The 11,056-nt window shown below is 37.1% G+C and overlaps 1 protein-coding gene across 2 annotated transcripts in view; it reads left to right on the forward strand.

The window, feature by feature from the left end:
- Oga (O-GlcNAcase) overlaps positions 1–10,854 on the forward strand; it is a 59,156-nt gene extending 48,302 nt beyond the window's left edge. Inside the window, exons 10-15 of one of the 2 annotated variants that reach the window (XM_081734753.1) lie at positions 160–213; positions 1,396–1,481; positions 1,969–2,165; positions 3,795–3,993; positions 7,980–8,139; positions 9,938–10,854. In XM_081734753.1, coding sequence (XP_081590879.1) covers positions 160–213; positions 1,396–1,481; positions 1,969–2,165; positions 3,795–3,993; positions 7,980–8,139; positions 9,938–10,068 — 827 coding nt within the window. In that variant the 3' untranslated portion in view covers positions 10,069–10,854. The remainder of the gene's footprint in view (positions 1–159; positions 214–1,395; positions 1,482–1,968; positions 2,166–3,794; positions 3,994–7,979; positions 8,140–9,937) is intronic. The other variant, XM_081734754.1, reaches the window with a different exon arrangement.
- Positions 10,855–11,056: the final 202 nt, after the last annotated feature.

Consider the following 11,056-nt stretch of genomic DNA (forward strand, 5'->3'; position numbering starts at 1 on the left):
GCCAGGTAAGAGTTTATGCTTTTAATAAGTCAATTTCTTTTATATAAAGAAACTTTTACTTAAAATTCTAAAATTCGAAAGATTTGTAGATGAAGCGAAATCTTTCAGGTTGGAGTGACTTCATTCATTAATCTCTCTTTCTTCTCTTTTCCCATACAGCCACTGGTCACATTCCACAGATGGTTGCAAGCTACATCCAGGGAACATATACATGTACGCATCTTTTGGTATATTTGCTCCATTTCAGTTTCGCTGCGTTGGTAATATATTTGAGGGTTTAATAACAGGTTAGATAAATTACTGGCAGGCAGTAATATGTGGTAGGTAGACTTTTGAAAAGCCACATGCGCTCTGCGTTTCGAAGAAACAAGGCAGGAGAAAGAAGCCGATATTATTGTTTATATTCTCTTCTAGGATGATGCTTTTAAAATAGAGCTGACTACTGGCATCAGATTTTCACGAAATGGAGAGTAATAAACTGAAATTTGTTTTGTTAGGGGGGAAGTTGTAGTGGTATTTTTTTTTTCTTTTTCAAGATCCTCATTTTTATTTTACATGTAGCAGCTGTGCTGATTTCGGCGTAGCTGCCCAGCATTTATACAGAGAAAAAATAAGACTTTTCGGCATAGCCTCTTGACTTACAGCCAAGAGGTTAGCTGTGCAAAATCGTGACAAATTACCCTCCAGTAATGAACTTCCGAGCAGTAGTCAGTTTCCTCTTGAAATTAATTTTCTTTCAGATTTGGCTCATGAATATAATACTCTTCCTTTGGGTATCTGCCTTTGAAATCCCACAAACCTATTTTAGCACCCTACTGCGGCAGGACATCCCAACGGAAGAGAACAAATCTATGGAATTTTTTTAACTTTTGCGCGCGCGTTAGGTATTTTGCGCTGCGTTAGCTTTGGTTTTGGGGGAGATAAGTAAAATATAGCTTTTTAAAGAAAAGGCCACATAATGTTGATTTTGGGTGCTGTTTTATTTTTAATATTTTTTTTTTTTTTCTGTTCAAATACTGAAGTAGAGGATGTTAATAATTCATAGTAGCATTTCCTCAGTGTAGCACTATTAATCAATACACTGTGGCCTTGGGTTTGGGGCCCCATTCTTAGATTGCACTGCGAAATGTGGCTTGACGCAAGGGCGATCCCACCATTTTAAGTTAAGTAAGCAATATAGAGGGCCTGTTCTTGAAATTTTAAAAGTTACATATTTAAACTTGGGTGGTATTGATATACTTTTGCATGCGGAAATATTGAAAATACGAAATATAAAATCTTTACGAGGGCTATTTCTCAAGAACAGTCCCTAGTGATTGTTGTTAATTCGTTTCTCCTAGCACCCTTATAAAACAAAGAAAACAAAACTTAATCGTCCTATTGTCATTACTCTAGGGTTCTCCAAAGGTTGGAAGGAAGCGTTCATGAGTGGGGAGCAGGAGCCCTGGGTATTCAGAGGTGGTCTTACAGCAGATTTACAAGTACGTATGTGGAACTGAGCAAAACAAAAATGAAAGCATTCTCCTCATTTTATATGTTCGCGCGTTGTTCTTAATAACCAAAGCATTGTGGTTGACGCGCAGGGCGTAACTTAGTACTGTATGGCATAGCTTGTGATATAACATCTTTTTCAGCATTCTATAAAATTTCTATGTTATTTTCTTACCATTAATTTTCTTTTCTTGTGTGTATGTATCAGAATTTCATGGTTAGCTGACAGTAGAGGAGAGTAGATCGGAGAATATGGTAATACTATGTACCGTAGTGGATAATTTCAGTCCGATATTTGGATGTTCTGGAAGAAACAAAAACAATATCCAAAGGTGCAGTGCCATATACCGTATTCTCTAGAAACCACAATGCTTCTTTTTTGTGTTTAAGTTGATAATTCATGTATATATATATATATGCGTTTATATCCTTTAGATTGGAAGTGAAAATTAAATGGTGTGCCTTTATTTCTATTAGCGCCTAATCCCAGTGGATTCTGGGAACGATTTATTCATATACAAACCACCTGATGTGCCAACAAATAAAGTGTACACTATTCGACCTTATTTGGCGTCCGATGAGTCGAGTGTGTATGAAGTTTGTCGCAAAACCTGTGATGACGGTATGGATGGAACGGAAGTGTTTCCGGACTATCCCAACTTAATAGGAGACAAGTAAGTATACAGTTGTCCGATGATTTAATACGCATATCATAACCATGTTGTTCTTAAAAGGGGGATAAACTATTGGTAGCCAAGCTTTCATTAAGACACATTTCTGATTTTAGCATGCAGTAATTGAGATCATTGTACTATAAAAAATGTGGTAAAGTTAGTTCTTCTGTGGCTGTACTTGAGCTAGAAGGAAAACTTGAATTAATTGCTTGAGTTGGGTGAATTGTGTTGGCGTGATCATTCTGTAATCTATAAATTCACTGTTTTCTTCACTTATATACTATTTTTCTGTTTCCCATAGTTTCACGTAGCTAACTAATAATACTTTCAAGTTAAGGGCATGTCTTTCCCTTTTCTTGTGTTGTGATTCAAATGCATCATCACTAACATTTCAATCATAAATGATTAGTAGTAGTGTTCAGAGAATGTGTAGATAGTTTCTTTTATGGGCATTGAACTCTCGTAGGACGAGGTGTGTTAGAAAAGTAATGAGTGGCACCGTGCGCGAACCGACAACCTGCTGCCTCCACTTTCACACGATATTTACATTAACTTCTGCCGTTGTCTCAGGGCAAATTTGAACGTGCTTCAGTTGCTACTCGATTGTTGAGATGGTGTAATAGTGAAGTGTTTGTGAGGTCCGTTACGAAAACCGACCGGCAAAGGTTTGACCTACTTTGTGCCATCAAATTTGTATAGAGCCTGCAAATCCTTTACGAGGCTTATAGAGAATATTCCGTATCCAAGACTCAAGCGTTCAGAGAGTACAAGTCGTTTTTTAGAAGCCTGAGAACACGTGGAAGACTAACCTCGTGCGGGAAGACCTTGAGCCTCGAAATTGACTGTGGCAAGAGTGAAGCCTCTCGTGAGGTCAGATCGTCGATTGACGGCGAGAATGATCAATAGTGAATTACATTTGAACGTGTTTACTGTCCAACGAATCTGAACACAGGATTTGGACATGAAAGAGGTATGTGCCAAGGTGGTTCCAAAGAACCATGTCACACAGTCTCCATCAGTATTTTTTTTAAGTAGAAAAAAAGGATTCCTGTTGCTCCTCAGCTTCTCCAAGTGTGTCCCTATGGTTTTTTTATTTCCCTTGCTCAAAAACTAATTAAAAGGACGCCATTTTGGTACTTTGGGTAATATCCATTGTAGCATAACCGACGAGCTAAATGGTATTCCAGTACTGGTTCGAAGAATGAAAATAACTTATCCATTGCTGTGTATCCAAAGGAACTATTGTAAAGGGAATAACCTTGATTTGTAAAGATAATAATTTCATCTTTAAAAAAAAGTCATTACTTTTTTAACACTCTTGGTATAATAGAACTTGTTGGACAAGTGCAGGTCTCTTCCTTGCATGTTCTGTTAACAATTTCATGATCAGAGTAATGCTTTTCTGTAAATAGTATTCCAAAAGTCCCAAAATAAACATGTTCAGCAAAGGTAAAACATTATAAATTAGCATGATCTGTTCTACATTCGCTAAACATGTTTGAGAGCTCTGGAAATTTGCATGTGTAGTTGAAAGTGGGTTTCATTTTCATACTTTAACTTTCTGGTAATTTTGTGACACTAAGTTCTGTATGTATATTGTTTTAACTTTCGTTCTGTTTTGTTTTTCAGACTAATTGGCGGCTTTGTTAATCTATCGTCTGAATTTTGTTTCGTTGTTGAAGATGAAAGTGGAATCGTAGGATATGCAATGGCAGCGTTGGATGCCAAACAGTTTTATAAAAAAGTAGAGCTCGCATGGGTACCTGAGCTCTGTGAGAAATATCCAAAACCAGTTAAAGGGGAAGGAGAACTCCTTACTCCAGCAGAAGTAAGTGTAATTCTGAAACTTGTACTTTTAAACCCTGTACGTTCTACTGGTGTTAGAAATATTTGACGTTGTATCCGAAGAGAGAAATACTCATCCTAAGTTCTTATTAATTTTAAAATTTCTGTTTTTGTAATTTTATACCAGTAAGCATATATACTTTCTGTTACTTGAATAAACGGCTTTAAGGTTGTATAGTTGATTGTATTGGCATTTTAGTCCATTTGTAAAGTTTAATTGACTAATAGTAGTAGTATGAGTGTTCCCGTGGTCCTGAGTCGATTCCCAATAAGGGGACGGTTTTCAGTGTTGAGCTAGCATCACGAAGCAGCTTCAATTTGAGTGATAACGCATGTTCAATCGAATTATTAAAACTATAAGGTCATTGATTGTATGTGAAAGTTTTCCTGAACGGTTACAACTAATTCTGTGGTTTTGTTGCCCAGGTTGTCACTCACATGCAGACTGAATCTTTTGTGAACATATTTTGCGTTTCTAGTGTAAGGGTCCTGAAACTGAAATAATCTTCATGCACTAGTTATGCAGATTTTTGTACTCCGGTTTCTTTATTAGGACGAGCAATTCAACAATTCTTTTGTACATACTAACAATGTAAGAGGGACTCGTAGGGGTTTTCTTTTCTTGATTTAACTCATGTACTCATATCCCAAATTATTGTCGCATGTATATAAATATGTGGTAGGAATATAATTTGATAACGAATTCGCCCGGCATTTCCTATAATGTTAGTATGTGTACAATCGGCAAAGACATGTATGTGGCAAAGTTTCATGTTAAAAGAGCAGTAAATAAGAGCAATAAAACGAAAATAAAATTTTCATGTCCGTTTAGCAAAATTTTGTTTTAGTCATTCTAATTTTCGTATTTATAATTCTTTTCCTATAAAATTTACCATAAATATACATTTCCCGATCATACACATAGTATCAGTATTAAAAGTAGCCTGCAAAATCATTATCAAATTATATTCTTACAAGAAGACAGTTATAGATATGCGACAATCATTTTGGACATGAGTGTACTTAACTTCAGTGCAAAAATCAGTTAAAATTAGTAATATAAGAAATTGAGTCTAACCGTCTTGTGAGACATTGTGCTATCATATCCTACAAATTCTTAATATTTGAACAGTTCTGGTGATCTTGAAGGACGTAAGAGATTACGCACTGCTTCGAGAATGCAATAGATACATGTAACACGAGTTATGTGTTGACGGAAAGTCCAGTGGTTAAAGTACATGTTCCCTGATGGTGAGCAAATTAACGGCTCGGTGTCGTTCTGATTATGCGCTACAGTGGTCAGTGTTTCCTACGCAAATGGATGCGTGAGGCAAAGGCTCATTGTCATCTATAGCTTCCCACTCATGATGCCTGAAATTGTTTTTAGTCACGCTGTTGTATATACCGTGAAAGGTGCCGTCACTTAGTCGACACCACACTTGGAACTCTATTATTCGTGCAACAAGAGTTGGCTTCTGACAATTGGGTACAGCACGTGGAGTATTGGTGCCGCTGTTGCCAAAGGTCCCGCAACAGACAAAGCAGTTCTGGCAACAAACTAGAACATTTAACAAGTCATAATTTTATTATCGTAAAAATATAATAGGAGCGTATTTTTTTTTTTTCAAATAACAATAATAATACTTGGAATATTGATTTGTCTGAGGCCAACTCTTGTTGCACGGATAGTAGAATTGAAGGAAAAGGGGGTATAATTAATAATACAGTAAGACGACATCCATTCTTCCAATTACTTTTCTTGCGGTAAGTTGAAGAGCTACACGATTGCAAGCCGTAAGGGGATGATTGGCTAGTGTCTACCGTAGTCGTAGTCATTCGTGGTGTCCCCAGCGCGACATTAGTTCTAATATGCAATAGCTGTGTGATCCGCAATGGCAATTCATCTGATTCGACGGTCCAGGAGTGCCGTCTATGCGTTGTTTTGAACCATGCTTTCATGTGGGTAAATCTTCATGGACAATTGGCGTGAACATCGATGCACATTGGGCACTTTCTTGTTCAACATTTTGGATGATTGTGCACACCACCCAAAGCAAAGCTGTACTCTCTCATGGAGATGTTAGTTTCCCATCCAGCCTCTGGGAGTCACCAATGACGAACCCGTTAAAAGTCCGTTAAGTACACTAAGGCCGACTATGCTTTTCTGGCATGTATCCAACATACTTTTAAATTGACATTCGGTATGGGGCTAGAAACATTACCACGTTTAGGATCCACCAGTTGTCCATCTCGAATTTCCATGGCAAGTACTTGCATCGTATTGCGTCCATAGCGCTGCATTATTAATTACATTTAGAGTACCCGGTCAGTAACGTACACGAATACGAAGTTCCTACGTCATTTCCTCTCGTATGTTCATTTTTTCATTTTCCATCAGTATGTGTTAAAAATTTGTTCCCCATTGGTATGATTGATTTTCTTTTAATTCTTTTCTGTTGATGTGCTTGTTGCGAAATCTGAAAAGAAAATTGAAAACTTGTGGAAGAACTGGGAAGAATGCGAGATAATAAACGTTAGTGACAAAACAATGGTGATTGGAACCTTGCGGTCGGTATCGAATATAGAAGTAGGGAGGGAATACCAGGATAGTGCAAGGTGGTGTCAAAAAGTTTCGATACTAGTTCTGTAACACAACAAGATGACAGCGCAAGGCTGCACTCACAGGGAACACCGATTTTCATAATTCAGTGTGCCAAAAGACATTGTCCGGTGTACATCGGGAGGTGTGCAGCTGGTGTTATTCTGACCACGCGCGTTACCACGTCTGAGATTTAATCATGGACAGCAAGTTAGAACAACACGTGAACGTGAAATTCTGTGTAAAACTGGCCAAACCCGCCATAGAGACGCTTGACATGATTCGGCAAGTGTACGACGATTCTGAAACGAGTCGTTCGAGATGTTTGAGTGGCACGGGCGCTTCGAGAGCGGAAGAGCGTCACTAAAAGACGAGAAGAGATGAGGACGACCTTCAACGTGCACAACACCCGAAAAGGTGAAAAATCATTGGCAACTTGTGCATGAGATTCGTCGGAGAATAATCCACAACATTGCTGCCAGTATCGGTGTGTTAAACGGAACAGTACAGGCAATCCTCATGGATGATTTAAACATGCGTCGTGTATTTGCCAAGGTTGTCCCTAGGCTGCTAACCCAGGAGCAGAAGGAACACCGCGTTGAAGTCTGCTGCCACGAACTCTGTCAACGTGCCGTGAATGAATCGTCCTTCATGTCGAGGATCATTATCGGTGACGAAACTTGTGTACAGGCACGGCCCTGAGACAAAGCAACAGTCTTCATAGTGGAAGATCCCATTTCTACAACCGAAAATGACGAGACAAGTCCACAGCTCAACCAAGTGCATGCTCGTCTTCTTTTTCGACATTCGCGGCATTTTGGTTAACAAATTCCTCTCCAGGGGAGGACATTTGGTGAAAGCGACCGGATTTGTGGCGCGCGAAAGACTGTCTGCTCCACGGTGACAATGCATCCTGTCACCGTGCTCCCCTCACACGTGAGTTTCTCACTAGAAACATGATCGCACTTCCGCACCACCCTATTTCTCAGAATTTGTTCCTGCAGACTTCACCATCTTCCCGAATCTGAAGATCCAACTCAAAGGTCGCCGTTTCGACACTATTACGGAGATATTTCATGGGATTGACGGAGAACGTACGGTGGGCCGAAAAAGAAGGAGAGGCAAGATATATAGTTAATGGACGGTATGAAAACCAAGTAGCTAGTCGAAACGAAGCAGAATACCTGTGAGTATCATTGTGGAACAAAATGCGCGCATGGTATACAATGTGCTGTAATTACGTATTTTATTATTTCCAGAAAATGAGCACAAAATCGTTATATTGTGGCAGTAAGTGAACTTGGAATATAGAGTTATGTACTGTGACAGTTATGTAATTTTTTTCTAAACTAGTATTTTACGTTTTTCAGGAAATTATAATGAGTTTCCATTCATTCAAGAATAATGTACCTGACAGCATTCACAGCCACCACCCATCAGTATTGTGTTCCTCTCTGCTTACGTCTGTGATGGATCAAAGTGTAGCGAAAAGGCTTATCACGTGTCTTCTCGCCGCACTCAGAGCAAACGGTAAGGTAGTCAAGTATTGTAAAATCAGTAGTTCTATATTTAGGTAATGCTATTAAATATTTAAAACTTGAAAATATGCAGCAATTAAATTAAATTAATATATATATATATATATATATATATATATATATATATATTATTTGCAGTGGCTCTGTGATTACGTTTAACTTCAGGACAGCGGTTTGTATATTCGAATCCTGGTCGTAGTGATATTTTTTTTTTTTTTTTTTTTTTTTTGATAGTTTCATTGCACTTAAACATCACATGATTTTCTTCATATCTGTTTCTTAGTCGTCTTAAGATCAGATTAGTTTTTATGGAAAGTTCAGTTCTTCCTTTCGATTTGTACGGGTAATGAAATTTTCTAAAGAGTAAAGATTACTCAGGAATTGGAAGTTTAAAGTGAAGGGAGATCTGACTGAAAATGGATAACTTATGTAGTATTTGTTGAACATATTTCTCTTATTCGGATCGGGTTATGGGGAATAGAGAAAATTTGCCTAGATTTTGAAATAATATAGCAGTCCCGAAGAGAATTACGACAAAAACGCAATAACGGCAACTCATTTCAAACCCGAAGGGAATTTAATTTTGTTTTTGATTGAATATTACTTTCTCCATGATATTTAGTGCGTCTGGATAAAAACAACGACCCACTTATTTATCTTTATATAATCTTTTGACTTAATGTAGACATGGAATTATTAAAGTAGTTGTCCAAATTGTTTGTACTGTTGAAAGTAGCCTTTTTATTTGAAGTGTGCCCTCGGAAAATATGTGAAACATACTTCGGCCCCACCCTCACCAACCTCTTACGATGGAATCTCTCCCTTGGCTTAGGGGAAAGAAATGAATGACCTCGGCTGTGTTGCCAGTTTGTCATTCGGTCTTGGCGAGTGAAGATCGTAGGCTATTTAGAATAGCTAGCAAGATAGTGCATAGCGAAGTCCGTGGAATAATTTGTGGATCAGTCTGTCGACCGTCATTGTCTTGAAGGATAATACGCCGCTAGGTTCTGTGCGACATTTTGCGGAGCATTGAAGATGTAACTTGACTGAAAGCTTGTTTCATAGCTTCTGTCAGTTCGGCAGTGGTATCGTAACGGTTTTGTGCAACGATGTCCTTTATGAACCCTCATAACGCATTATCACAGGTGGTGAGGTTTGGGCTTCATGGTTTCTCTCATGCACCCAACAACTTGCAATAACACGTTCTTCGATACTGTAACGAAGTATCAGCCATCGTTCACACAATCTGAAACAATGGAAAAATTTACATTAACATTTATCAAGGGGTAACGGAAAACTTATAGCATTTACCAAGGGCTAACGGAACTATGTGGCTACCCTGTATAGTGCCATTGATTGAAGACCTTAATAGTTAACGCATAGAAGGAAGTAATTATTCGTTGTGGAATGGCACATGTCTTTACAGATCCGATGTTAATAGGAGAGGTATACTTACAGATTAACTTAAGATTTCAGACTACATAAGGTACCGGAATAAGACATGGGTGTTCCGCCTCGGAGGTATATAGGCTGACCATACAGCTGCGAGAGAATACTATTAAACAATTTTGATTTTAATTTTCTATTTTAAGTGTTGAAATAGTCATAGGGTTATATGCCAGCTGTATTTTAGTGGTAGGAACATGGTTTTGTGACAGTTTATGCATTTCTACATCAGAAAAATCATATAAATTAGCGGGGAAAAACCTATTGTTCAAGATTATATTATTTGAATACTGTATTATTTTTATGTAAATGAAAGTTATTTGTTTTTTCTTTTTAATTGACAGGTTCTTTCGGTTGCTATGTGGAAGTGAGTGTCGGAGACAAGTACATGCTAGAATTCTATGGAAAACTCGGTTTCCTAGAATTGAATCTCGGCCCAAGTGAAGACGTTACGTACCTCGGAAGGGCATTCTAATTGTTGGATGTGTACCCAGTTCTGTTATTAAATATAAAAAAGGAAAAAAAAAAGTAATAATTCTTAACTCTGTTAAATGTGCATAACAGTGGTAACAGTGTTCTGTTTCGACATTTAAAAATATTTTTTAAGACAGTTACTAGTCAGTGAAGGATACTTATGTTATTATAAGGAGCAATATTATTATTATAATAATATGTAAAAATAATATAAATGTTCTGTTTCTAAATGTTTTAATTTTGTATTTTTTTTTCTTCAGCGGAATAGTATTATTATTATTATTTTTTATTATGGAAATCGTTTACTTCCATAATAACCAATTTTGTGGAAACAAAAGTTTATCTCTGTATGTAAATGTATATGTATGTTCCTTATTTCTAATTTAAAAGAAAAAAACAACTTATTTTTTGTGGTTATTTCCCCGTTATGGGTTAGCATAATATTAATCTTTCATTGTGGAAGGTATTATATATACATATATATATATAATAAATATATTTTTAAAATTTTTAATGTACAGTCTTCAGTGTCACTCACATTGAGGTGTGCACAGTGACAACTGCATTTGTTACGACGAATTAACTGTGGAAAGAGATTCATGTTGGAATCCGGAAAGTTGTGTTTATGATGAGGGGCAAAACAGAATTAATGGCATTTAATAATGGTCTTGTAACTTATGTAAAAAGAAAGTGTACAAAGAGGGCAAATTAATGTAAAGTCAAGACTTCGTGAAATTGTAACTCCCGAGTCTATTTTTTATTAAAAATAAATAGGAAAAATATTTCACATTGTGTTATATATTCTTAATTTTTCTTATGCATAGTGTACCTAGATACGTAACAGTGCGTGTTTTGTGTATGATTGATTGTAGTTCTTTTAATTGAGAGTACCAACCTTGTATCCGTAAAAAAGAATCTTTTGTATTCTGCGAGGTTTACAAGGCACAAACTCAGTATTGTGAACATTGTTACACTATTTTTTTCAAGAC

Source organism: Thermobia domestica, chromosome 12 (genome assembly GCF_964235325.1).
Source record: "Thermobia domestica chromosome 12, izTheDome1.hap1.1, whole genome shotgun sequence".
Taxonomy (NCBI): Eukaryota; Metazoa; Arthropoda; class Insecta; order Zygentoma; family Lepismatidae; genus Thermobia; species Thermobia domestica.